We start from the raw sequence: 26,027 nt of genomic DNA, 5'->3' as shown, positions 1-26,027 counted from the left end.
TGCCAGCCTCGTGTTAGCAAATACAGAGGCGGGGAGGGGGCTGGGGGAGGAGGAGGCAGGAGGAGATGGGATGTGCATAAGCCCTGACGTGGGTCAGCAGCCTCCGGAGACAAGGTGGCTGCCGGGGCAACATGGCTGCCACCAGGGCATCCCCACATAGTAGGTGCGCACAGATGCAATGGATGCATAATTCCTACCCACGCACAGGGTCTGGAGGAGCCTCCGCCCCCCAAGTCCTTCCCGCGTCACGACGCAACTGCAGTTAGTTCAATCTCCTGCATCACCAAACGTGTGCACAAGACTTAGCTGTGTGCAGAGCCTCACTATGGAAAGGGGCTCTTTCTCCTGTGTCTTGGAGACCTCAGGCCCTGGGCTTTGGCTCTGCACTGATGCCGTCATGGGGCCTGGTCCTCGGTTCTCGGTTCTGGCAGCAGGGCCATGCCGAGCCCATGCTTCTCAGCTCGGTGGGCAAACGGCCCCAGGAGGGCTCCTTCCACCCACCACGCAGCCTGTCAGCCACTCAGAGGCCTCGGGAAGAGCCAGGCTTTCCCGGGCGGCCTTTTCCCAAGTTCCAATTCCTTCTCATTAATATAATAAGTGCACCAGTCCAAGTCAATAAACTCACACCGTCGGACGAGCCCGAATTCCTGCCCGTTCCTAATGATGTGATCCTAACCAGCTCTGACGAGTGCCGCAGTCTCTTCCCCAGCGGGACGGGGGAGGGCTGGGGCCTGACTGACAGGGGACGGGAGACAGTGGCTTTAACTCTGCTCTTTGACGGTTCCCCTTGAATTTCTGGCCTTTTTGAAGCTCTTAAACCAGAGGGGTAAACGGTCCCAAACTGACAAGACACACTGATTTTCCCAAAGAGAAGGGTCTGAGGGGAGCGGGAAAGACAGTTTCCTCCCAGGAAGGGGGGGGGGTGGTGGCTGAGTTCCCGAGGGAGATCCTTCCCGGACCCCTGAGCCTGGTCCCCTGGAAGAAGCATGGGCCCTGCACCGGGAGGCCTGCATTTGGGTCCTGGCTCTGCTGCCACACGACTCAGAAGAATCACTCAAGTTCCTTGGGTTTTAGATTCCTCGTCAGCACAAAGGAAGGATCCCACAGACCCTCACATCTATTTGAGGCATGAATGAAGTGTCACGAACTCACGGGTTGGCGGGTCCTTGAACATCCTTTTATTCTGACCTAACGGAAGAGCCATGACACGCCAGCTGCTAAGGAGGCCGGGCCAGGGGTCCTCCGGGGTCAGGTGGGGACGAGGGTTCCAAAACGACGCGCACACGCGCACACACACACACACACACACACACACACACACACACACACACACGTTCCCAGCTGGGAGCTGCTGATCTCTAAGTTAGCATGTTTCTCCAGATTGTGTGCTACAGGACCTGTATGAACAGTGACAGTTTCCACCAGGAAAGTGTGTCTTCCAGAAAGCACCTCCGCCGTCACCAGAAGACGCTGTGTGTCTCCCGGCATGCCGCAGGCTCTCGGGGACAGGGAGACACGAGATGTACTGGCTGGGCCGTGGAGTGCGGGGCAGATGAGGGCAGAACAGAGTGGTTTTCAAGGGGCCAGGCCTGTGGACGCGGCAGCGCATGGGGAGGTGAGCCTCAGGCACCGTCCCCTCAAACGCCACCCCAAAGAGCCAGGAATTGCTCAGGGAAAGGGGAGGTGCCCCTACACCCCTCCCCATCATGAAACGTTCCCCTATGGCCCTGGTCATAGCACATAGGGTACCCTACTTCTGTGTTCCACTGGGGACTCTGCTGGTTTCTAATTAAATGTCATTCTAATTAAACGTAAAATTCTCCACGGGTCCAAGTTTTGCATTCACTCACGTATCCGGATTCCGAAGCTGGGCAGTGCTTAATGTGACCCAAAACACACATGTGACCTCCAAGTCTCCACTGGCGTCCAGCCCTCAGCGCTCTGGCACTCCTGGGGTGGTGCCTACCCACTGAGCTTAGCATTCAAGGCCCCGCCCACCTTCCTTGCCACCCAAGGTCCCTCGACCCTGATCACCTCATCCCTTCCCCCATGCCCCACCAGCTCCTATTCACTCCCCACAGCTCAGCTAGAAAGTCACCTCTACCGGGTGAGCACTTGGCCCCCACAGCTTTGAAACTGTCTATTTAAAAGCCCAAAACGGGAACAGCTCAAACGTCCCCCAGCAGGAGGAACAGCCCGCGTAGGTGAATGAAGTGTTGAGAACTCACGGGTTGGCAGGTCCTTGAACATCCTTTCATTCTGACCTAACACAAGAACCACGACGCACCAGCTGCTAAGGAGGCCGGGCCAGGGGTCCTCTGGGGTCAGATGGGGACGAGGGTTTCAAAACAACCAGACGCACACACTCACACATGATGGGATGCCACGCAGCAACGAGAAAGACGGAGTGGCTGCCAATGCGACCGCAGAGCCACGTCTCCCCACCCCCTAGAGCGTGAGCGCGGGAGGATGCAGGGGAGCCCCATCCTGGGCTCCTCGGGGCCTTGGTTTACTCCCCTCTGGTCACTGTTCTGAAGAAGAATGTCTGGGGTACAACAAGGCATTTTGCTGCGCTAACCAACCAAAGGCACCATGGGGACAGGGTCCGCATCTTCCCATGTCATCCAGGACCCTGCAGGGGGTTGGGCGTGGACAGGCCCCTTACCTAGGGAGTGGGCCGCAGTGGTCTCGGAGCTGAAGAAGCGGCCCAGGCCGAGGTCACCAAGCTTCACGATGCCTGTGGCTGTAATGAACACGTTGGCAGGCTTGATGTCTGCAGGGGAAGGACAGGGGTTGGTGTGGGATCAGAGGTGGAGATGGCTGGGGAGGGGCAGGACGGAGGAGGCGGCCTGGGGGTGGGTGGAGGGGAGGGCCCTTCAGGTGACGGGGGCTTAGCCGCCAGTCCTGCTCCCTCAGGGCGAGGCCCCAGCCCTGCCTCTGCCCAGCTGTGGACCTTGAGAAACGTAGCCTCAGTTTCCTCATCTGTGAAATGGGTCTAACTTCACTACGTCACAGGGCTGCTGTGAGGTCTAGGAGGGCAGGGATTTTTGCGCTCGTTTCCTCTTTTACAGCTAGAGCAGGCACTCTGAGAAAATTTGTGTAACAGATGAAGGAGGCGCTCAGGGAGGTAACCTGTGCTGTTCCCCAGTGACTAGGGCAATGCCTCACACACGGCAGACACTGATAAATGCAGGTGGAATGAATGTATGGAGGAATCAGTGAAGTCATCTACATGACTCCTTCCAGCAGGCTCCTTCCTCACAGTTCAGGATGATGTCAACTTTCAGAAACACTTACCTCCTCTGCCCAGCCAACTCCTACTAAGACTTCAAAGCCCATATTAAAGTTCCCCTTTCCAGGATGCTTTCCTTGCCCTCCCAGGCAGAGCTGGTGGCAATACTGGAACGGGCCATGAACCAGTCACCTCCCTCCCAGTTTCTCCACCCAACCCTTGCTGCAGCCCCCTCTGTGCTGGCTCCAGGCTGGTGTTGGGGGCTGGAGAGTATGTGCCGAGCATGGTCCCTGTCCTTGGGGTCCATGTAACTACATGGTATTTCGTGCTCCCACCATGGGGGGCCCCTGACAGGGGCAAGAGCCACAAGGCACGGGTGTACATTCAAGCCTGGGGCCTCACACGCCCATTCTTTGACCCCATGAGGACAAGCGAGATGCTGGACACCCACGGGATGGGGAATACAAAGTGGTCCAACTTCCACATGGCTGTCCCTTAAGAAGCCCGGAGCCGAGGGGAAAGCTGCGTCCTGGGGTCCAGCCTCCCTGCTGGCTCTGGGCCCCGAGGCCCCAGCGGGCCAGCACGTACCTCGGTGCATCACCCGGCGGGAGTGCATGTGTTCCACGGCGCTGCACAGCTGTACGAAGTACTTCCACACGGTCCTCTCAGGAATGAGCCGCTTCTGCTTCTTGAAATACTGCAGTGGGGGAGACAGACACATGGGCAGGCCTGGGTGATGGGCCGAGAGGAAGGGCAGCTGCAGGGTACTGGCCCCGTCCTATCCCCAGCGGTCATTTGTCCGCCGCCAGCACCAGCATTGGGCTCCCTAAGGGCAGGGCAGACCTTACCCAAAGCGGATGTCCTGGACGGCTTTGCTGAAGGAATGCCTGGACCACATTTTTTTCTTTTTTTTAAAAAAATATTTATTTATTTAGGCTGTGCCGGGTCTTAGTTGTGGCACGCAGAATCTTCGTTGCGGCATGCATGTGGGATCTAGTTTCCTGACCAAGGATTGAACCTGAGCCCCCTGCATTGGGAGCGCGGAGTCTTACCCACTGGACCACCAGGGAAGTCCCCCCGGACCACATTTTGAAGGCTACTCTCAATCACCCTTTCCCTGGAATCTCCTGGACACGCATCCATCTCCTCCCACTGCCCGACAGGGAGTTCCTTGCAGGAGTGACTGGTGTGGACTCTCTGCCCTGGCCCTGGTCTAGCCCAGGATGGGGGCACCCAAGACATGCTTGGTGGTTAAATCACAGCTCCCCTCCTTGGAGCCAGCAAACTCCAGCACACATAACCATCAACAAGCATGGCAAGAACCTCAAGGAAGTGGGCTTGACATTCTCAAGTGGACCCCCTCAGTTTCGACAGGCAAAACCTACTTTGTTGCCTGGAAAATCATACATAATGCTCCAGAAAAAAAACAAACCAAAAAACCAAAAGCCACCCGGGCTGCACTGAGGGAGCTGTAAGTAACCAAAGGTCCTGGAAGAAGTAAACTGGGAACATGCCCTCATCCACTGTTCAGATCAGCATCCCTCTGGGGGATCTCCTGTGAGCCAGGCCTGTGTGGGGTCGGGGGGCACAACTCACACACCGGTACCTTGGAACCAGGTTTTTGTTCCCTTCAGAGCAACCATCTTTTTCCAAAGCAGCCAGGGGAGAAGCCTTGGCCCCTTTGTCAGGGCAGCCGAGCTGGCACAGGGAAGATGGGGACCCAGGACACACTCCCAGCCTGGGATGGGGCATGGGGTAGAAGGTGGGACCCGAGCTAACCTCTGCTAGGCACATGTCACATGCAGTGTCTGTGCTGGGCCCCACACAGGGATGATTGCACCCATCTCACAGATGAGGAAACTGAGGGCCACATGGGAGCTAGTAAGGGGCAGAGTCACAACAGCTCAACCCCAGGCCTTCCACTCAGGAAACCCAAGTTCTTAACACACTTCTAAGGATACCAGTAACCACCTGATGAAGGATCAAGATCAGAGAGGTTCAGGAACTTGCCAAGGGTCACCCAGCAGGGGCGGCAGAGCTGGGATTGGATGTGGGCACCTCCAACATTGGGACAGTCACAGCGGAAAGCCCCTGGCCTGGCACTACAGCCCCAAGAGGCTCCATTCTCGGAGGAGGCCTCATGTGTGATCTGCCCCAGGCTCCTGGCACGGACCCCCCAGCACAGGACCCCTATCCTTCCCGGGCCACCCCAGACCTCCGCGGTGGGCCGGGCGGGGGTGTTATTTATGCCATGATGTTAGCTTATCCTCATTAGAGCATTTAAGTGGGGATGTGCACGGCTGTGAGCCGTGACTTTCTAAATGTCACGTCCTATTGGTGTGTGTGACATTTAGCAGGAAGGCGCAGAGTCTCTGGTGGGTTCTGGGGTGGCAGCAGCTCCCGGCTTCACCATCCACCGTAAATAATGCCGGCACCATGGCCCTGGTGGTGTTGCTTGGCCCCTGAGGCTGGGGGCCCTAGGGACTCAGGGTCTGCTGGCCAGTGGCCTCCCAGGCCAGACCTTGGTATGGCCCCAGACTGAGCCCTGGCAAGGTCCCTGTTCCCCTCAAAATCCAGAGGTGGCTAGAGAGTGGGAAAGGCCAGAGAAACCGAGCTGCTATCAGGCCCCAGGCACTGTGCTGGGTGCATTACAGACAGGGAAACTGAGGCACAGGGACCGGTCCAAGGTCATCCAGCAGGTGTATCTGACTCTGGGCCCAGGGTCTTTCTACTGCCCTGCCCTGCCTGTCCCACCTGCTGGGGACAGCACCCAGCCAGGCTCTGCAGGTGAAGGGCCACAGCAGGGGGAACAGGCTCAGGGAGGGGCAGGGCAGGGTGAGGGGCCCCGTGACCGAGGGAGGGGAGGTGCCAGGCCAGGTGAGGAGAAGGACTCCCGGGACAGGAGGGCCTGAGGCGCCCGGCCACTCCCCCAGAAACCCAGGGGGTGAGTGACCGACTTGAACCCTGAGCTAGGGTTGGCCCCAGGGAAGCCTGGGAAGGGGCACATGGTGAAGGGAAGGCACCCCACCCCAGGCCAGGCACAAAGGGTGCTGGACACCCACGGGCCTCCCTCCTGTCTCTCCTGGCTGGAAGAAGCTTGCATCCGGGTCTGCAGCTCCCACACGGCCGTCCCCTGTGAGGCCCCTGGGACAGGGGTGGAAACTGAGGTTCAGGGAGGGGAGGGATTTGTAATTTGCCCAGCACTCCCTACCCCACTGTCTGACTCCAGCCCCACTCCATGGACTGAGAGGCTGTGAGGGGGTCTGGGGTCCACTGGGGCTGACAGGGTGCAGCACCCTCACCACAGGCCATATTCCAGGGTCTTTCCTCCCGCTGTTCTCCCCCCAGCACCGCCCCTCCCTCCACTGGGCATCCAGTCCTTCTTCCAGGACACAAAGCTGATCATGTTTACTCTGCACCACGAGTCTCAGGAAGCTTCTTGCTGACCTCGGGGCAAGGTTCCAAATCCTAAGCCTGCACATGAGGCCCTGGTTGGTCTGACCACCCTCCGCCTCACGCTCTCCACCCCTCCCCTTGCCCAGTGCTCTCCTGGACCAAAGTACTTTGTGGACCCCTGGGTTTCCATCCCTCTGGGCTCTGGCACAAGCTGTTCTGCCTCTGGGCTGCGGGTATCCCCTCATGGGTCTCTGCTCATGTGTCACCTCCTCCAGGAAGCCTTCCCTGACTCCCACAGACCCTGAACTTGGCTTGTTCATGGCAGCTCATGACTGCTCGTTCACAGCCCTGCCCTCCCATTAGAAGGTGAGCTCCCTGAGGGCACTGCCCCGCCAGCAGCATCCCTAGGTCTCAGCATGGGGGTGGGCACACGGTGGATGCTGGATGCATGCGTGTTCTGTGAGAGAATGGCATGGGAAGGAGAAACAAAGTGGGGCGGGGGGGGGGGGGGGAGAGGAAGAAGTAAGACGTGATATAGCACATCTGTTTCCACCAGGGATCTGTGTGGAGATTAACATCCCTGCAAATGCATTAATATGTCAACGAAAATATAAAAACAGGTGATAACAGCTCAAGTAATGCCGCTTCCCAGAGACGCCTGTATTCCTAAGAGCCAAATTTCAGAAGAGCAGGCGCCGGGCAATTAACTGCTCAATCCCCAGTGCCTGGTGGGAAAGGCAGAGGATCCATGTCTGGCCCCATTTGCAAGTGTGGCTGAGAGCAGGGTGTGGGCTTGAGCGTGGCCCAGCCTGGCTCACGGACAGACTGGGCTCCTGGGAGGGAGGCGATGCAACCCCACAACAGCGCTCTGTGGATGAGGGTCTAGCCAGCAGGGGAGTGAGAACCTTGAGGAAGGAGCAATGAGTGAAGCTGAGAGCCCAGGCCCGGGGGTCCCATTTAGAGGCTGTGCTGCCTCAAGCAGGTTACTAAACCTCTCTGAGCTTCGCTATCTAAGGACGATGTGGACTTGGTGAGTGATGCATGTGCTCAGCAGGGCTGTGGTCCACAGTAGGTGCCCATCAGTGGAGTCGTGATGGTCCCCGAGTGCAGACTCAGGCGGACCTGGTCCTGGGCCCAAGGAGGTGGGGCAAGGGGGGGCGGGGCAGTTTGGGGACTGCTTGTGGGACTTGGCAAGTTGCCCAACCTCTCCGAGACCCCCAGCCTCAGCCATTATATGGGAAGGAAGATGCCTCTCCAGGGCTGGAGGGGCCTCAGGAAGGTCACCTGGGGGATGATGTCCACTGGAGGGCCCTAGGCCAGGAAGTAGAGACCTGGACCAGAGGTACCGGTCTGTCCCCACGTGTAGGATCCTCAGGCAAGTCTTTCAGCCTCTCTGGGCTCAGTTCTCCCTTCTATAAAATGAGCCAGTTGGCCCCAACAGACACTTTCCCAGATTCCATGAGCTGGGGTCCGACCTCCATGGGGCTCTGTCCCCATCCTTCTGCAAGGCAGAAGTGGCCCACGAGCCACTGCCCATAGCTGGCCTTCTCCCAGCAAGTGCGGGTGGGACCCGAGAGGGGCCACAGCTGAGGCCTGTGAGCAACGGCAAGGGGGGCTGAGCGTCCCGCAGCGGCCACCTCTGCCTGAGGCCAGGGCAGTGAGGAACCCGGTCGGAGGAGGGGCCCCCGACCCGGCCCCCACCGGGCGCCCTCACCTTGATCATCTGTGAGAGGTCGCCCGCGTCTGCCAGCTCCAGCACAATGTTCAGCTCGCTGTCCTCAATGAACGAGTCCAAATACTTGATGATGTTTGGATGGTTCAGTTGCTGTCCGAAGAGAGAAAAAGAGGGAGTAGGGAGCCCCTGAGAGAGGCGGTACAGCTGGAGAGGTGCGGTATCTGGGGGGAAAGCCCTGCGCTTGGGAGTCAGGCAGACCTGGGTGACACTGGGAAAGCCATTTTGCATCCCCGAGCCTCAGTTTCCTCCTCTGCAGAATGGACATAATGTTTTGGAGAGAAGTTGTGAAGATTACAGGGGCTGATACCCTTGAAATGTCTGACATGGTGACTGCACAAAGCTAAGACTCACTAGACACTGTGGAAATGACCCCCCTCTTCACCACCCAGGCCCCTCTAGGGCGGGGCCAGACCCCCACTGCTCCGTCGCTGCACTCCGCAGAGCACTTAGAAGTGTCCGTCTCCTTCCTTCTTCCTTCCCACTTCCTCAATTTCTGACCCACTTTTTTTTTTTTAATTAATTAATTTATTTATTTATTTTTGGCTGTGCTGGGTCTTCGTTTCTGTGCAAGGGCTTTCTCTCTAGTTGTGGCAAGCGGGGGCCACTCTTCATCGTGGTGTGCGGGCCTCTCACTATCGCGGCCTCTCTTGTTGCGGAGCACAGGCTCCAGACGCGCAGGCTCAGTAGTTGTGTCTCACGGGCCTAGTTGCTCCGCGGCATGCGGGATCTTCCCAGACCAGGGCTCGAACCCGTGTCCCCTGCATTAGCAGGCAGACTCTCAACCACTGTGCCACCAGGGAAGCCCCTGACCCACTCTTTGTGAAATCTTGGGGAAAAAAATCATTCCTGGTGTGAGAGCTGCCCTGAGTGCAGTGCTCAGTGCCAGAGCCCTGCCTCTGGCCCGATCACCATCGCCCGTGTGTTCTCCAGACAGGACAGCACCCCACTGACTGGAAGTCAGCCCCTGGCTGGCTAACAGGAGACCCTGGCAACTGCTTATAACCGAAACTGTTTACACCAAAATGATTCCAGGATCTGGGGAAGGCACAGGGGACGCAAATATTCTGCCACAGTATGGTCGCCTGCCCACAGGGGCTCCCCTCCAGAGGCCACTTGAAAGCACATTTTCCCAAAGGCCCAGAAGGTTGCTGGGCAAGGGACGTGCATCTATGCTGCATGCCGCCCTGCACCCAGTCTTGGATTCTGAAATGAGGGGAACGTCGGCAGACATCACCCAGCCACACATCCGCCTCTTGTTCTCTCCCTAAGCCAGCCCTGGAGGCTCCTACAGGGCTCGCCTTCCTGCCCCATGCCTGGCAGCTTCTCAATGGTCCTGGCATGAACGGTATGAACGATGTTGCCCAGTGGCCCCTCCGAGAACCGTGTTTCCCTCTGTTTTGTAGGAAACACCTCGTGCCCTGGAACATCCTGTTGACTTCCACGGGCAGGCTGGGGAGGTGGGTCAAGTTCTGGAAAGGGGCTGGCCTTGGGGCAGAGGTTATAACCATGGCAACGAGGGCTGCCTCTGACCGGAGGCTACACTGAGTCCTTCCAATGCATCTTCTCACTAATTCCACCAACACCTCTGAAGACACAGCACTGCTGTCAATCACCCCCTTTGACAAATGAGGAAACTGAGGCCCCAAGTGGTCAGTAGCCTGCCCACAGCCCCACAGCTAGTGAGCAAGGGGTGGGTCTGCCTCGGAAGCCCACGGCCGACCGCACTTGGTGGCACTGCAGCCTGGGGGAGGGTCAGAACGCCCTCCCCCAGAAAGGCCGGGTTCAGGCCACTTGGGGCGGCCTCACCGAAGGGGCTGTGGTCACACACTTCTGCGCCCAGGAACCGAACAGCCTGGCTCAGTGTGCACACGCATACAGCTCCTCACTCGTGTGGGTAGTACACGTTCTTGGCCACAAGTGGGAAGACAGGAGAGGGTGATCATGACAGCTGTTCCGCAGGGCTGGGTAATCAGTTCCCAGCATCACAAGCAGGTCCCGAATTTGACTGTTTCGTAAAACTTTAAAAATGTTATCTGAAGGGTATTTTTGGACCTGTGATAGCTACAAGCCTCCCGCCTCCAGCCTTGCCCCCAGGACCCATCGTGGCCAGGGGCCACCCCAGCGAGCGCTCACAACTCCCATCTGGCCACGGCCCCTTGCTCGCAGCCACTACAGGGCCCCCCCTCTTGTTCCCATGTTCAAGTCTCACATCCTGAGTGTGGCATTCAAGGCCACTACAACCTGCCCCCTCCTTCCACACTGAACCTTAAGCCTGGGGAGTAGGGCGCGATCCCCAGGAGAGAGCAGCCCTTAGACCAGGCTTGTCTAGTCCAGAAAGCTCTGTCATCTCTGACTCTCAGGAGGCCAGTGGGGAAGCCAGCGGGGAGGGGGAAAGGAACGACTACAGGCACCACCACCATCCCTCGCCTTAGATGGGCCCCTGCACGTCTGTCCTTCACACGACCCTGTCCAGTCAGCCCAGCTCTGGCTGAACCAAGGACTTCCGCCCACAGAGGAGCGGGCATACCAGCTACCCCCTGGGGAGACCCATCCCCAACTGTGCCTCCTCCTTGTGGGAGACCTAGCAAGAGCCCAACAGGCTGACAACTCAGGGGCCCTGGGCCCCTCCAGCAGCCAGAACCCAGGGCCATGTGCTTGGCTGTTCATTCTACCCAGTGCCCCAGGCTGGCTTTGCTGAGTCTCCCCAACAGAGAGCATCTCCTGGTGGGAGTAAGAGGATGGGAGAGAAGAAAAGAGAACACACTGTGGCTGAACTTTCAGATGTGCGTGTCACCACGTGGAAATACAAGAATACGAGACTGAGAGGAAAGACAGGATGAGACAGAGAGGGAGACAGAGACAGACAAACTGAAGTTCAACCCAACGCCCACCCTTGCTCCTTCCCCAGTAGCCTGGTCCACGGGCCGCCACATCCAGGATCCACGTGGGACAAGGACAGCCAGTCCGGGGGCAGCATGAGGACTGGGCAGAGGTGAGGCGGGGTCCCTGCTAGGCCACAAGAAAACAAACAAGCTGCTGTCCCCCGCAGGTATGTTGTTTCTGAATCTAACGGGCTGAGGGCTGTGATAGACATGATGCGGCCCAGACTGGCCCAAGGAAGTGAGGGACCCCCGCTCAGCCCAGGGCACTCACCTTCAGGAGGCCGATCTCCTTGACACAGTCCTGCCGGGCCTTGGCGTCCATCATCTCAAATATCTTGGGTGAGAGGAAACAGAGAAAGAGAAGGAGTGGTTAAACAGAGAAAGAGTGCCCCAGAGGGGGCACGAGGCCCAGGACCCCAGTCCGGGTTCTCCCACCTCCTTGCCGAGGGAACCCTGTAAGGACAACAGTTCGTATTACTGGGTGCCCACCACGTGCCAGGTACTGTGCTGACCAATTTCCACCAAATCATCAGGGCAACTCCCATGAGGCAGGAGTTACTGTTGCCGACTTACAGAGGAGGAGACTGAGGTCCAGAGAAGTCCAGTGACTTGCTGAGGTCGTGCACTGGTAAGTGGCAGGAAACATGCTTGGAGCCTCAGTCTTCACGTCTGTAAATGGGGCCAACAGCCTGACCTCACAGGACCGTCATGTGGACCGAGTAAGAAGAGGGGGTACAGCATGCGCCCCCTGACCCCCAGCCCCCCTAGTGTTCACTGTGTGGGTCCTCCCAGCATCTTCTAACTCACAGGAACAAACAGGAGGGCGACACTGCAGCAGCCCCACCACAGAACCCATCCTGGCACTAAAAACCAACACCAAGAGAACCCAGGTAAGCCCTTCCTTGGCAGACAAAGAGCAGAACACAGGCCTTTTCTGAACCGAGGAGCCCGTCTCTCCTCCGGCCACCAGAGGCCTCACGTGCAGCTCACAGATCAACAAGGAGGCAATCACGCTGGCTGGCTCCAGGCGGGAGGTCTTCGTCTTGTCTCCCCACCTCGTGACTGTGTCTCAGCTACCTTCTCTCTCCTGGGCTTCCTCTGCCCGGGCTGTTAATCTCATTCTTTAAGGTAAATGAGCAAATAGAGGGGCCCTGGAAGCTCTGCTGGAGGATTCAAGACCGTTCCTGCAGCAAAGCAGCGTTCAGACGGGCTCAGTGGCTCTCATGGAAAAGCTTCCTGCCTGGGCTTTGCTGCCTAAAGCCCATCTGTCCGACCCCACTCCTCTGTTCAGGAGGGACTCAGAGGTTGGGCAGGGCACTCAAGCCCAGAGCTGACCACAAGCGTCAGTGGCCGCAGATCTGAGTCTCAGCTCCCTCCATCCCTGGTGAGTTATCCACGTGTCTGCAGTTTTCCACCTCTGGGAGGATGATAATCCCTACCCACAGGGGTGCTGTCAAAGTTCCGTGAGCTCCAGCATGATCCAGTATACAGCAGGTGCTCAGCACATGCTCATTCTTTTCCTTTATGGCTTACAGTGAGCTTCCACAAAGACAAGTCGCCCTGATTCTCCCACAGCCCCGTGAGTGAGATGCGTACTAGTTTCCCTCATTTACAGAGGAAGGGGGAGGGGGAGGGGGAGGGAGGGAGAGAGGGAGGGAGACAGGGAGGGAGAGAGGGAGGGAGAGAGGGAGGGAGAGAGGGAGGGAGAGAGGGAAGGGAAGAGATGGGACTAGACCAGAGCTACAGTGTTCGGACACAAGCCACTTCTGCCATGTGGTCTTGACCCCGTGGGGCTGTTGGCTCACCTGCACCTTCTTCAGAGCCACTGTCTTCCTGTCCAGCAGGCAGGTGGCCTTGTACACCTCGCTGAACTGCCCGCGGCCGATCTTCTTCTCAATCTGGAAGTCAGCCAGCGAGCAGCGAAAAGACAGGGCGTTTGGGTGCCTCTGGAGGGGAGGGACAGAGGGCATCGGTGACCAGCCAGGCAGAGCGGAGGGCCAGGAGCCGTGGGGGGGGGGGGGCGGGGGGCTGCTGCCCCTTCCTGAGCCCCAGCAGTGCCCCTACAAGGTGAAGGAGGGACCCTGGTTGCCAACCCCACTATCAGAGCCCCCCTCGCCCCCTGGCGCTCTCCACACCAGCTCCATTCGATGCCAAGGACCCCACTCTGCAGATGTGATCTCTTCCACAGCATTTATCACCAGCCCTCAGTATGTGATCACTTTTTCCTTTGCTCATTTCTGTCTCCGACCCCTGAAGGCTGGCTCTGTGGGCCAGCGCCTTGCCTGCCTTTGTCACTCCTGAATCCTTTCTGTCCCGGTGGAGACGGGCAGCAGAGTAGGTGCAATAAATGTCTAAGGAAGCAACTGACCGAAGTCACACAACCACGGGGAGGCCCTGTGGGCCCTCCATGTGCAACCTCAACCCTAACCCTGCAAGTCATCCTAAAAGTGGCAACTTCCCTTCCCGGGGTAGCCAGTCCTATCACAGAGACGAGAACACGAAGGTTAAACTTGCAGCCTGACGCTCTGAGCCCATTTTTTGGATACACTGCCTCCTTCATGGCAACGTGAAGAATCTGGAGACTTCGTGATGATGCTCCAGGGGCCAGCATTGAAAGCCATGATTAAGCTGTAGGACCTGCCCAGGGATGGAGCCAACAGGTGAGGCAGCAGTGGCCAGGTACCTCCCCCCCCCCCCGCCGACACACACACAAACACACATGCAAAGGTACTCTCGGGAAGAGGAGAGGAGGGGAACGCTGGGCCCTGGGAGGGGAAGGGGGGGAGAGAATGCCCCACGTCAGCCTGGCGGGATGCGCCCTCCCTCCTGCTACTCTCAGGCGGGGGATCACTGACACTGGGGACCCTCCCCAGCTGGATGGTGGCATGAAGAAAGGGTCTCTGTTGTTGCCAGATGACTTCCATATAGTAGGTGTGCAGAAATGTGTGCAGGATTCAGTCTGGGGAGCAGGGGTGGGGCAAGGAACCCTGAAAGCCCCACTGCAGCAAGAATAAGCCGCTGAATTTTCTAAAGTGAAAAATGTCTCTTCCAGACTTGGGCCAGATCATCTGAGAGTGTGGAAGATCAAGTATTTCACTGGGCTGTGTTCTGGAATTCTCCCTACTAGGAATGCCAACGATAGACCAGTAGGCCCTGGAAGAGCCTTGGGAACCCTGACAGTGGAGCCAATCAGCCTGGGTCGCTGGCTGGTGACCTTGGCGGTTACACAAGCCACCCTGTGCCTCGGTCTCCTTGTCTATAAGGGAGAAGTAGGGTGGCCGTGAGGGTCCCATGAGATCGCTGAGCCCTGCACACAGTAGGTGCTTAGTGGTTGCAGTCATGTTACTGGCAGGCGTGGGCAGGGCAGGAGTGAGGAAGCCAGGGGGGCCCCGAGCAACATACCCACCGCCTCTGCACCGGTCGAGGCTCAGCCGTGGGCCAAGGAGACCCTAACGGGCACCCTCTTGCCAGGAGTGAGAAGTGGAACTCAGCCTCGCAGCCCGCAATCCCGCTGCCTCCTTCCCTCAGCAAGACGACAGCTGGGCCCACCCCGACTCTGAAGTCTCCAGGACTCCAGAGATTTGAAGATGCTCCACCCGGGGACCCGAGCGGGAGGGAGGGCTGGCGGAGGAAGAAGACGATGCTCTTACCAGCACCTGCTGGTCTCAGTCAGGTAAGTTCTTTAGTCACAGCAACTGACCTACCTATACACTGCGTGTCCACCTAAGACGAGCAAGCATGCATTTACTGAGCACGGACTACATGCCAGGCACCGTGCAGAATGCTTCCCAGGACCCTGTGAGCGGACATCATCGCAATCTCCATTTCAAGGAAACCGAGCGGAGGCTCGGAGGGGAGGCTCCAGACCCCACCACGAGTAATGGCGGGGATTTGAACCCGGGGTTGGGTACTCCAGAGCCTTCACCCTTCACCTATACCCTTCACCCTGTGCTGTGTGGCCTCCCAACTCAGATGCCACTTCTGCATTTCTTCTGAGACCCTGTGACTAGCCAGGCCTACACTTCCTGCTTCAGCCACCTGGGTGCCACCCATCCCCCCACCATGGGCCTCACCAAGTGGGCCCCTGTGTTAGTCCCCTTTCTGCCCCTTGAACTAAGGCTCTGACCCACTCGAAGCAAGTGCTCAGGGCATGTTTGTCAAATGACACAACGAAATGCACCCAAAACAGCCTGGTGCAGAAGGGACTCTGTGACCCAGCCACTGTCACTTCTATGGGTGCAGCTGAAATCACACACCCTAGAAAAAGGTAGCTTTCTTGGCACTTGGAGGGATCACACATGGTCATGAAAATAACGACGACAAGCTTTCGTGTATTAGGCACCTACTATGCGTCCGTTGCTGTACTAGATGCTTAGACAGCTCTCAGGACTAAAGTCTCCTAACGGCCTTGTAAAACAAGACTTTTTTTTTTTTTTTTTTTTTGCGGTACGCGGGCCTCTCACTGTTGTGGTCTCTCCCGTTGCGGAGCACAGGCTCTGGACACGCAGGCTCAGCGGCCATGGCTCACGGGCCCAGCCGCTCCACAGCATGTGGGATCTTCCCGGACTGGGGCACGAACCCGTGTCCCCTGCATCGGCAGGTGGACTCTCAACCGCTGCGCCACCAGGGAAGCCCAAACAAGACTTATTAATCCCACTTTATGAATAAGGACACTGAGGCACAGGCAGTGGGGAGCTGGGACTTGAACTCCCTGACGATAGAGACCCAGCTGCGCTGCCAGGTGACGTGGGGCAGTGAAGAGTCTGGGGGATGTGCTCACTAACGATCCTGGCTCTGCCAACGTGGGGCTGCTTCCCTCCGTGGCGAGTGGTCAGTCCCCAGTACTCTCCACCCACCCCAAGGATGTTCCCCAGAGGCCACGTGGCCCAGCTCCACAGCCACTGGAAGCTCCCAGAGGATGCGGGCGACTTCCCAGCCACCATCGCTGAGACTCCCCTGCACATCTGCATATGCGATGACCCAGATTTGCATTTCCTGTCACAGCACATTCGACCTAATTAGAGGAAAGCTCTGAGGAGGGGGCAGGTTACCCGGGCAGCAGCACAGCGGTGAGGGGGCTCAGGGGCCTCTGCTGCCCTTACAGGGGTTAGGACCGGGCCCTGTCCCCAGAGGGGCCTCTGCTCAGGTGGGGGTCACCACGGGACACGGGGCTCCTGGGCGCAGCTGCCTGAGCCAGCAGAGTCCTGACCCCGATTTAACTCAGGGGCTCGGAGAAAAGCTGAACTGAGCTCTTGCCCCCAAAGGCCAGGCCTCTCCCTGCTGCCACCCACCTCCTGGGTGGGCCCTGGCAAGTTCCACTCTTGTTCCTGCATCAGAGAGAGGTCACCCATGATGGGGGATGTTAGAAACACCAGCCCAGGATTTCCCGGAGGATTCCAGGACAAGAGGGTCTGGGGAGCTCTAAACTGCTGGGCAAACACGGGGCTGGCCCCGAACAACTCCCATGATGGCGGCTCCAACACATCCTCCTGATGGCCTTTCTGCAAATGGCTCATGCAACGCTTACTGTTCCCTGTTACGTCTGGGACCCCATGCTGCCTCCCGGGGAAAAAAAACACAATCCCTGGGCCCAGGTTGGCAGAGAGGTGACTGCCACTCTGGCTCTGTCGGTTGAGACACTAACGCTGGGGCCTGGAGGCCTGGGTTCAAGTCCTGGCTCTGCCACTTCCCGGTGAGCCCTCTGGGCCTCGGTTTCCTCATCTGTGCAACTGAGATAATCAGCGTGCCCTGCAGAGGGCTGTTGGCGGTTAAATAAGCTAATGAGTGAACACTTAGAAGAGGGCCCAGCACTTAGGAAATGCCGCGTGTTTGTTGTTATCATTACTATTGGGTTGGCATTGTAGAACGTCTGGAGGATGGCAGCACCTATTTCCCAGGGGCTGGGGGTGAGCTGAGGCAGGGTGTGCCTGGCCTGGCGGGAGCCTGGCCCAGGGACCCAAGCACAGGGAGTTGTCAGCTGTCATTATCATCACCCCCGTCCACACCCCACCAAGGGTCTGCGCCGGGCATATTTCTAGCCCCAGGCTCTTTAGCTATAAAAACTAAAATGAATGTTTCTTCTTCTTCTTCTTTTTTTTTTTGGCCGCGCCGCGTGGCCTGTGGGATCTTAGTTCCCTGACCAGATATCGAACCCAGGCCACAGCAGTGAAAGCGTGGGGTCCCAGCCACTGGACCACTGGGGAATTCCCTGAAATGAATTTTAAAATACAAGAATAAGATCAACGACATCCCATTTCCTTAACACCCCTGATGCTGGGTACCATGCTGAATGTTTAAAGTACACCATCTCACTTAGGTCTCCCCAGCCCCATTTCACATATGAGGAAACTGAGGCTCAGAGAGGTCATTTACCCAACATCCTCTGGCTACAGGAAAGTGGTGAGGTGAATGTACCTGCAGCTTCTGACTTTACCGACCTTGTGCCACTCACCCACAGCCTGTGCTAGACAACAGGCTCGCCTCCCTTTCTAGGCTGTGCTGTGGGCACCAGAGGCCATTTCTGACCTACTCATCCCCCTTCCCCAGGGTGGGAGCCCCTTAGTTCTCCCGAAAAGGTAGAAGAGATGGGTGGAGGGGCAGGGAGGAGGTGGCGGTAGGCCTGGGGAGGACTCACGATCTCAGAGAGGAGGAGCCTCTGGGAGCAACTCCCTGGGCAGCAGGAGGAATTTGGTGGGATCAGGAGTCGATGGCGCGGCCGAGGTCCTGAGTCACCTGCAGTCCCAATCGCACCCTCCCAAGAAATGGAGGACACAACCAGACATACAGCAGGGGGAGGGAGTGTCTTGGACCACCCCAGAAAGCTCGGAGAGACCCAGCTCTCTTCCCCAAGTCAGATCAAATTAGGCCACAAGTGCTCCCCACCCTGCGCTAATTCGGGTTTGAAATGTTTGAACCACAATAAACCTCAGCCATCGACAAATCCTTTTTTTTTTTCAAACAGGAGCATAAAATTACACGTTAAAAGAATAAAAATGCATTCGCCCAATTAATTTTCTGAAATCTCATTAAAAAATTTAGCCTGACTAAGTCAGACTTCTGACCTGAATTTTAATCATCTTTACACTGGATGGGTCTTTTTTCCCCGATATTTGCAATGCATCATTAATTTTAAGGCAACCGCTTCTATGATTTTAAAAAGCACGCTTCATCAGAATGACATTTCCTGTAAACGAGTTTCACCTTTAAAGACATCTGACATCGTGGGCAGGGAACTTCTCATGGATGCGGTACATGCGTGTAGAGCAATGTGCTTTAAATCTGTGTGGCACGAAAGAAGGGTGCGATTTACAAAGAGTCCATATTGTCAGACTCTTTACGAGGCCAGCCCCACTCAGCTCTTCACGATCTGGCTAATTCTGTCCCCGAAGCCAGTCTCCCCTCCTGCAGCCCTTGTGGCAAGAAAATGCTCTGTGGGGCCACAGGGCCTGGATCCACCCCTGGCTCTGGGCTCTGCCCCTCAACAGCGAAAAGGACAAGTTACCACTCATCTTGGTTTCCTCCCCTGCAAAATGGAGCTCTGAATAAGGTCTCCTTCTCTTGAGCTGGTAGGAGGACGAAATGAGGTAACTGCCAGGCATCGTAACGCAGGTACAGCCACCACTGTGACTGTCTCAGCTTGGAAGTCTGTCTACACTCAGCTTTGTGCCATCAGCTCATGGGAGCAGCGAGCAAGACGCCGGAACATGGGAGACGCCTGATGACAAAACCTAAGGTCACCTCAGTTGTGGTGGCTCCCCCAGGACGAGCCTCACTAACCCAGCTCAGAGAAAGCTGAGCTTAAACACACGGACGAGAGAATCTGGAACCAGCTCCAACCACTAACAAAGACTTGAAGGGAAACAAACCATAAAGAGCGTCGGCCCCCATGCCAGCGGGCTGGCCACGTCCTCTACCTCCCTCTCCCGAATCCCTTCAGTTACCAAGGGCAGTTGGATTTTCCCCCTGGAAGTCTCTGGCGTCTTCCCTCCCTGTGTCAGGCCCATTTAAGGCCAAAGCATCATGTGACCTCCTATTTTCACCTAACTTGTGCCTCGGGCCCCAGCTACCAGTGACCTAAAACCCAAGCCCCTTGTCAATTTAAACCCCAAATGGGCTCCCCATTTGCTACAGATTCAATTCCAAATGACAATGTGGATTCCAGGCTTTTCATAAACACCAGCTGTTACCTTTTCTAAGCACAAGTATTTAAATCCTTATCCAACCTGACTGGTCCTGCACCTTCAGCTCTGGCTCTTTCCTCTTCCTGGAACATCCTCCTCTCCGTGTTTTGCCCCAAACTCCTGCTCATTGTCAGCCCACGTGTCATCTTCTTTCTAGAGAGAGCTTTCCTTGTCAACCCTGATGCCCCGGGCAGAACAAGCCACCCCATTCTCTGGGCTCCCCCTGCATCGGTCCATCCCTCCCTGGGAGCCTCACCTCTGCGTCATCTTTATTCACTTATGTGTAGGGCTCGCCCGCAGACCCAAGGCAGAAACAAGACAAGCACTTGCTGAATTTACAACACTTAGCAAACACTTCTTGAATTTTAATGGCCGTTAATATTTGGTCATTAAATCTTATCTAACTATCATCATTGTTTTGGGAAGATTTTCATAAAGATTTTGGTGCAATGCAGAACTAATGACAGCTGTCCCCATCCCCTGCAAAGTTATGTACATTCCTCTGTCTCTGAACAGTGCCGAATATAACTGAACTTGGCACGTCCCAAGCAGGTTTGCAAAGACTTTCCAGATGGAAGACACATTAGCCAGGGATTTCTCAGACAAGAACACCTTTCTCCTTCTTGGAAATTCATGTGTTTCTTAGTGGGTCAGCTGAGCCCTGCGTTTCTTTCCTGATGAAAATGCTCTGAAGCAAATTGGTAAAACCATGGGGGCGTTTTAAGCTCTTCTTCTCAACTCCACTCATTCATTCATTAGAAACCTCAATAAAAGCAAGCATGTTCGGCTTTCCCAAATATATATGAATTTCACATATGATTCAACCCAGTTCAGCAAACATATTTTCATAGGCTGACAGCACCCAGAGCTAGAAAGTTCCTTGAAATGAACAAACCACTAGCCTTGGACACAGAAGGTTAACAAAAGCCAGAGTTTGAGTATTCGCTAAATTGTTCTTTCTACACTGGGGGTATTTCCAGCCCTGGGCTCTTTAGCTGTGAAAACCAAAATGATTTTTAAAATAGAAGAATAAGATCAATGACATACCATTTCCTTAACCCCAACAATGCTAGGTACCATGTTGGGTGTTTAAAATATACCATCTCACTTTCTTCATGGCCCCATTTTACAGAAGAGGAAATTGAGGCTCAGAGAGGTCATTTACCCAATGTCACCTGGCTGGTGAGGGATGGAATTGGGAACCAAACCCAGCCTGGTCCAGAGCACAGCATTTTGCCATCATGCAGCCCAGCTCTCTTCTCTCAGGGTGATTTCAGGGAAACAGCAGTGCCTCCTGCCATAAAGGAAAATGCCTGTGCCGTCACTTTGAGGTGTTTCTATGTCCTGAAAACAGGCAAGATTCCAGCCGTGATCTCTCCCCAGACAGTGTTTAAATACCAGTGCTCTATGAGACGAGGAGAGAGAAAGCGCCTGACTGTTTTCATTCCAGCCCTGACCTGCAGCAGCCCCAGCGTCAATGCGGCTGTGCCCCAGTTCTGCAGACCCGGCCAGATGCTGGCGAACCAGGGGCATCTTTCCCGCCAGCCGCTAGCCAACGCTGAGTAATCGTATCTAATTACACTTAACTATGTCATTACCCACTCCAACATGTGCGAGGAGACACCCAGAAGATGCCACTGCCACGGCAGCCCACCACCTCCTCGCCTTGTTTGTGACATAATTATGGGACTCTCTGCTCTGCCAAATGAGGCTGTAATTAACCCTGATTGCTCAAAATGCAACTGGCTAATTCTGGGAGATTAATCAAGGGGGACTCAATTGTTAGTGAATGACTTAATATGACAAATTGCTACATTACCCGAGGAAGCCCCACTGCCCCCAGCCATCGGGGAGGTGTTCTGGTGGACCCTGGACCAGCAGTGACTATGGGCTTCCCAGCTTTCTCCCCAAATTCCACCTAGGAAATGGGCCCCTGCATCCCAGCCAGTAACTGGAATGGGGAGCATAGATGCCTTTGGACCCCCTGTGCGTGTGTGCATGCACATACACAGTTTCTCCTACTTAACGTGTCACCTCTGTGTGAATCTATAGATGTGCCCCTTCCCTTGGGCTCATGCAGCGTCACACCAGGAAGCACAGTTTGATGACAGCCCAGGCGCAGGAGAAGGATTTCAGACTCACCTGCCTCCTTGGCCAGGCACCTTTGGGCAGTGTAGAACCTATACAACTGTACATGGCAACCCTGCCTAAGCAGGTCAAACACCAGTCCACCTGAAGTCCTCCAACAGGACTAGGCAGTTAGAAGCTGTGACAATCCTTCCATGGCTCAGGAAGGTGGCTGACTCTGAGTCTCCTCCTGACTTAGGTCTCACAGGCCTGGGACACAAGCCAACTCTGGACAATTACTTTTCATCATTCCAGGCTGCCCACAGGATGCTACAGCACCTGGCCCTGGCCAATCTGCCCAGCCAAGCTCTCTGTCCCCTCTAGTTCTTTGCAAGCCACTTCCTCCAGGAGGCCTCTCTGGTCCCCTAGTTCAGACCACGTTCCTTGCTGGAGTTCCACTGACCCCCAGTTTCTTCTGCTTTCTTTCTTGTCTTTCTCTCCTGTGAGGCTGTGTGCTCCCTAAGAGCAGACCTGGGTCTGTTCACACACGGCGGTGTCCTGGGTGGTGCACTCCATGGATCTGCAGTTCACGAACTTGGCAGGCGAAGCCCCACCCCAGAGGCTTCTGTCCAGGAAGGGAGGCAGACCCAGGCGCCAGTGCCCCAGCGGATGCGATCACGGCCATGACCTAGTGCCTGTGCACAGGTGTGGAGACAGCACAGAGACGGGAGTGCCGTGGAAAAAGAAGGCTCCCCAGAAGCAGCGGCATTTGGACTGAGGCCTGGAGGTGTCAAGGGGGGCACCCTAGGCCCAGGAAATGGCATGTGCAAAGGCATGGGGTGTGCGAGCAGCTCACAACCCCAGAAGCCACTTTCCGAAAAGCTGCCAAAGGCTGCCTGGCTGAGAGGGTGGGGCCAGTGTAAGGAAAGCAGCGTCCCCGAAGCTCTGCGGGTCCTAGACAAAGAGGCTAAAGAGGCCCAGAACACAGCTGAGACCAGAAAGGAGGCAGACCAGCTCAGAGCCAGGAAGCGCACCCCGTCCGCTCGCCTGCGCCCCTCACTCTCCTTGGGGCCTCCACGACTCCCTCTATGTCTGTCCTTCTAAGCAGTGCTGACCCCTCCGAGATAAAGCTGTTCCATTCACACGGAAACCCCAGGGACAGGACCAGGGCCTGGCATCCCAGCCCAGAGTGTGGAACAGCGAGGCCTCTGTGAGTGTGGCTGACTGGGATGGAGGGCAGAATGGTTAGGTAGTGACTCTGCTCCCATCACTGGAAGCATTCAAGGTGCCTGGGGGCTGCCAAGGGGCATCCTTCCGTGGCCGGGACAAAGCAGCCTCAGGGATCTGTGTTCCTCCAAGACTCTCCAGTGCACTGCAGGTGAAGGAGGAGGGCTTACCTGTGGGTCGGGAGGGTGTGCGGGCCCCGGGCTGTGGCAGAGGTTGCTCGGGCTCCCTCCATGGGGCAGGTGGCTAGGCTGTCCTGCCATCCTGCATGCCAGCCTCACGAGGACACGGGCTGCAACAGAAAAGAAGGGCTTTCTTACACACAGGCCTGTGCACTTTCTCTTCTCGATGGCCCTCGGATCGAGGAAGTAATTTCACTTGTCCCATTTTACAGATGCGCAGGCTGAGGTGCCAAGCTGCTAGGTAACTTGTCCTTGGTTTTGCGGCTTGGAAGTGGCAGAACTAGCTCGACGGCCCATGGGACACACCTCCCTCCATCACGCTGGCCCGACTAGGTTGCTAGGGCTATCCCCGTTGGATAGAGGGGAACACAGATTCTGTGCAGGGAAAAGTCTAAAGGTGCCCCCACCATCCAGCAAGGGAGGCGCCAGATTCAATGCCACGCGTGCCGGACTCCAAAGCCTGTTCTTGCCCCGTTACTGTCCTCCGTGCCTCACCCCCATACAAACCCAGGCTGGCAGCCTAGTGGCCAGAAGAGAGAGACCTTGAGTCAGACTGCAAGTAGCAGCTGCAGGAAGGACCCCACATGCCCGTCCTTGCTGGGACCTGGTGCACCCGACACTGGGAAGGCCGAAGCCATGGGTCCTACTCAAGTCCTGCACAAACCTCCAGGCAGGGGCAGAGCCCTCTGCACAGGGAACAGCCCCCTCAACCTCCAGGGCTTGGGCTGCCACATCAAAGGCCCCCAGGAGAGTCAAGGATGCCACTCACCAGCGGCCATAGTAACCGCAGTAGCTGTCCTGATTAACTGCCCACCATGTGCCCAGGCCTGAGCTAAAGGCCATCTCAGTACCACTCCCAAGATCGCTTCCACTGCTGGTGTCACAGGCAGCCTCTGCTGGCCTCCCCAGCAGACAAGCACCTCCAGGGCAGGACCCAGGCTCACGCACACAGAAGACGCTGTATGGCTCGCGGTGCTCCTGGACGCAAGAGGGAAAGCGTTCCTCCTCAGGAGGAAAGCCCTCCGTTCACCCACAAGCATTTCTACAACACCTAAACCTCGGTGTCCAGGGCCAGGCCTGGGCTCCCCCAGGATGCCTGGAAGACATGGGGTGCAGGGCGGGCATGTGGTGAGGGCCCCCTAATCAGGCTGCTGTTCCTTCCACCAGACCCCGCCCTGGCATTCCCACGGGCACCTCTCACTTGACCCTCCCCAAACAGAACCCCGAAGGGCTGGCCAGGCTATCAAAGCAGCTTCGTCTATACCCTCTGGAGCGCTGGAGTCCCTAGGAATCAATGACCCAGGGGGCGAGTGTGCAAGCCAGTTCCCCTGCCTCCGGTCAGGACGCTCTGGGGGTAAGTCACTCCAGAGACCCGACTGGGGTAGTGATTTGGTCTGAGATCACACCCTGCTTGTCTGTCTCCCCCACTCCCTCGTGGTTTCCCCTATACGGTCTCGTCTCAGGGTCTGCTTCTGGAGAACCCAACCCAGGACATCGTCTTTCTCTCTAGACGGACTCTGCCTCTCGCCACCTGTAAGTCACCTGGTCACCTGCACCCCCAGCCATCCCCACCAGCCAAAGCCCAAGCTGATAGGTGTCGCCTGGTCCAGTGGGTTGGCAGGTCCTGCTGCGTGAACCGGGTGATCTGGGCAGTGGGAAAGGAACCCACACCAATGGGGCTGTTACGGTCAGTGCCACTGAGATCTGGTCACAGATCACACTTCCTTCCTCCCCACTGTAGCTCTTTCTGGTAGCTGATGGGCCAGCCCTCCCGGGCTTAGAGATGTCTACGACACCTGTCAGAGTTTGGCCACCAAGCCCTGAATTGCCTGCTGAGCTGGACCTTCGGTCTCCCCACCTCTGCCCTTGAAGGCACCCCAAGCCTCTCTAGAATCTGCACACTGGCGTCCAGCACCCATCCTTCCTCTGTGTCCTCAGGGCAGGCCCAGCTCCTCCCTCACACCCCTTTCCTCAGCATTTTGGGGTAAAACTGCTCTCTAGCATACAAAGTAGATGGCAGAAAGCAAGGACACATGGAGCAGGGGCACGGTCTGCAGATGGCACCCGCCTCAGCCTAGCAGGGAGGCCCTGGTGGCTGAGAGCAACCCGTCAAACCCAGCCCGGCCTATGCTGTGTCCTGCCTGTGCAGTTGCCGGTTTTGCTCCTCACGCACGGCATCTTATGTGCTTCATCCTAATGTGTACATATAAAGAGGTAGATCTCTTGCTGTCGTCTCTTTGCTCTTATCTCAAACGGGTGTCATGTGGAGGGTATTAAGGGGTGTGCCTGTACTTCTGAGGCCTCTCCCCAGCCCCATACTCCCACCTCTGCCCCAGCCCAGGCCTCGCCTCTGCCTGGACTCCTGGGTCTCCACCAGTGCCTGGTGCCCTTTCCGCCAAGCCCTCCTCCTCCAGATGGGCCACCAAGGTGGCTTCCTGCAATGCAGATGGGGCCACAGCACCTCCCCACCATCTGCGCCCGAGCTTCCGCACTGGAGTGCACACCCCCCGGGTGACACAGTGAGGACCTGGGTACGAAAAGCCCCAGGATAAACAGATAAACAAGAGCAGCTTCCCAAGGCAGTGTTGTTACTCAGGAGGGAAATGTGTGCGGCAATAAACCGGATACAGAGGGAACAAAATGTAAAATGCGCATGAATTTTAAGATAAAACCGGAGACTCCTGCAGGCTCTGCAGCTGCTTCGGGCTGCAGCCCCAGACCCCTGGGGGTGACATGTTCACCGTCTTCTGCCCTTAGGGAGGCCTCCAGGGGAAGGCTGGAGGAGAGCTGTCTTCAGCAAAAAGGTTCTGTCTTTATCTCAGAAGGCACCAGGTGTGGCCCAAAGGCCAGGCCCACATGTGACTGGCTCACCTGCCCACCTGCTCACAGACCACGCAGGCTGGAAACCACGGTGCATCCATCTCGGGCTCCAACGTCCCGCCTCACCCAGCCTCCTAGGGCCAGCGGGCCTGGGTTTGTATCTCCACCCTGTCACTCCCCAGCTGGGACCCTGGGCAAGTCACACTGGGCAGAGACCTAGGAGGTATTTGCGAATGTCATTCCCCACGTGGCGATCTAGCATCTGCACCCAGAGGCGGTCTGCGGGCGTTCAGGAGCTCACCTTGCTCC

General features: G+C 56.8%; 1 protein-coding gene across 2 annotated transcripts in view; it reads right to left on the bottom strand.

Annotated features, from left to right (window-relative positions):
- Positions 1 to 26,027, bottom strand: part of NEK6 (NIMA related kinase 6) — an 85,605-nt gene that overhangs the window by 19,487 nt on the left and 40,091 nt on the right. For both annotated transcript variants that reach the window (XM_029203705.1, XM_029203704.1), the window contains exons 2-7: positions 22,890 to 23,008; positions 13,051 to 13,191; positions 11,517 to 11,579; positions 8,343 to 8,453; positions 3,821 to 3,929; positions 2,666 to 2,773 (exon numbers count right to left, since the gene is read on the bottom strand). In XM_029203705.1, coding sequence (XP_029059538.1) covers positions 2,666 to 2,773; positions 3,821 to 3,929; positions 8,343 to 8,453; positions 11,517 to 11,579; positions 13,051 to 13,191; positions 22,890 to 22,979 — 622 coding nt within the window. In that variant the 5' untranslated portion in view covers positions 22,980 to 23,008. The remainder of the gene's footprint in view (positions 1 to 2,665; positions 2,774 to 3,820; positions 3,930 to 8,342; positions 8,454 to 11,516; positions 11,580 to 13,050; positions 13,192 to 22,889; positions 23,009 to 26,027) is intronic.

This window comes from Monodon monoceros, unplaced genomic scaffold (genome assembly GCF_005190385.1).
Source record: "Monodon monoceros isolate NGI ecotype Baffin Bay Population unplaced genomic scaffold, NGI_Narwhal_1 Super_Scaffold_5, whole genome shotgun sequence".
NCBI lineage: Eukaryota > Metazoa > Chordata > Mammalia > Artiodactyla > Monodontidae > Monodon > Monodon monoceros.
This window is presented reverse-complemented; position numbering and strand designations above follow the sequence as displayed.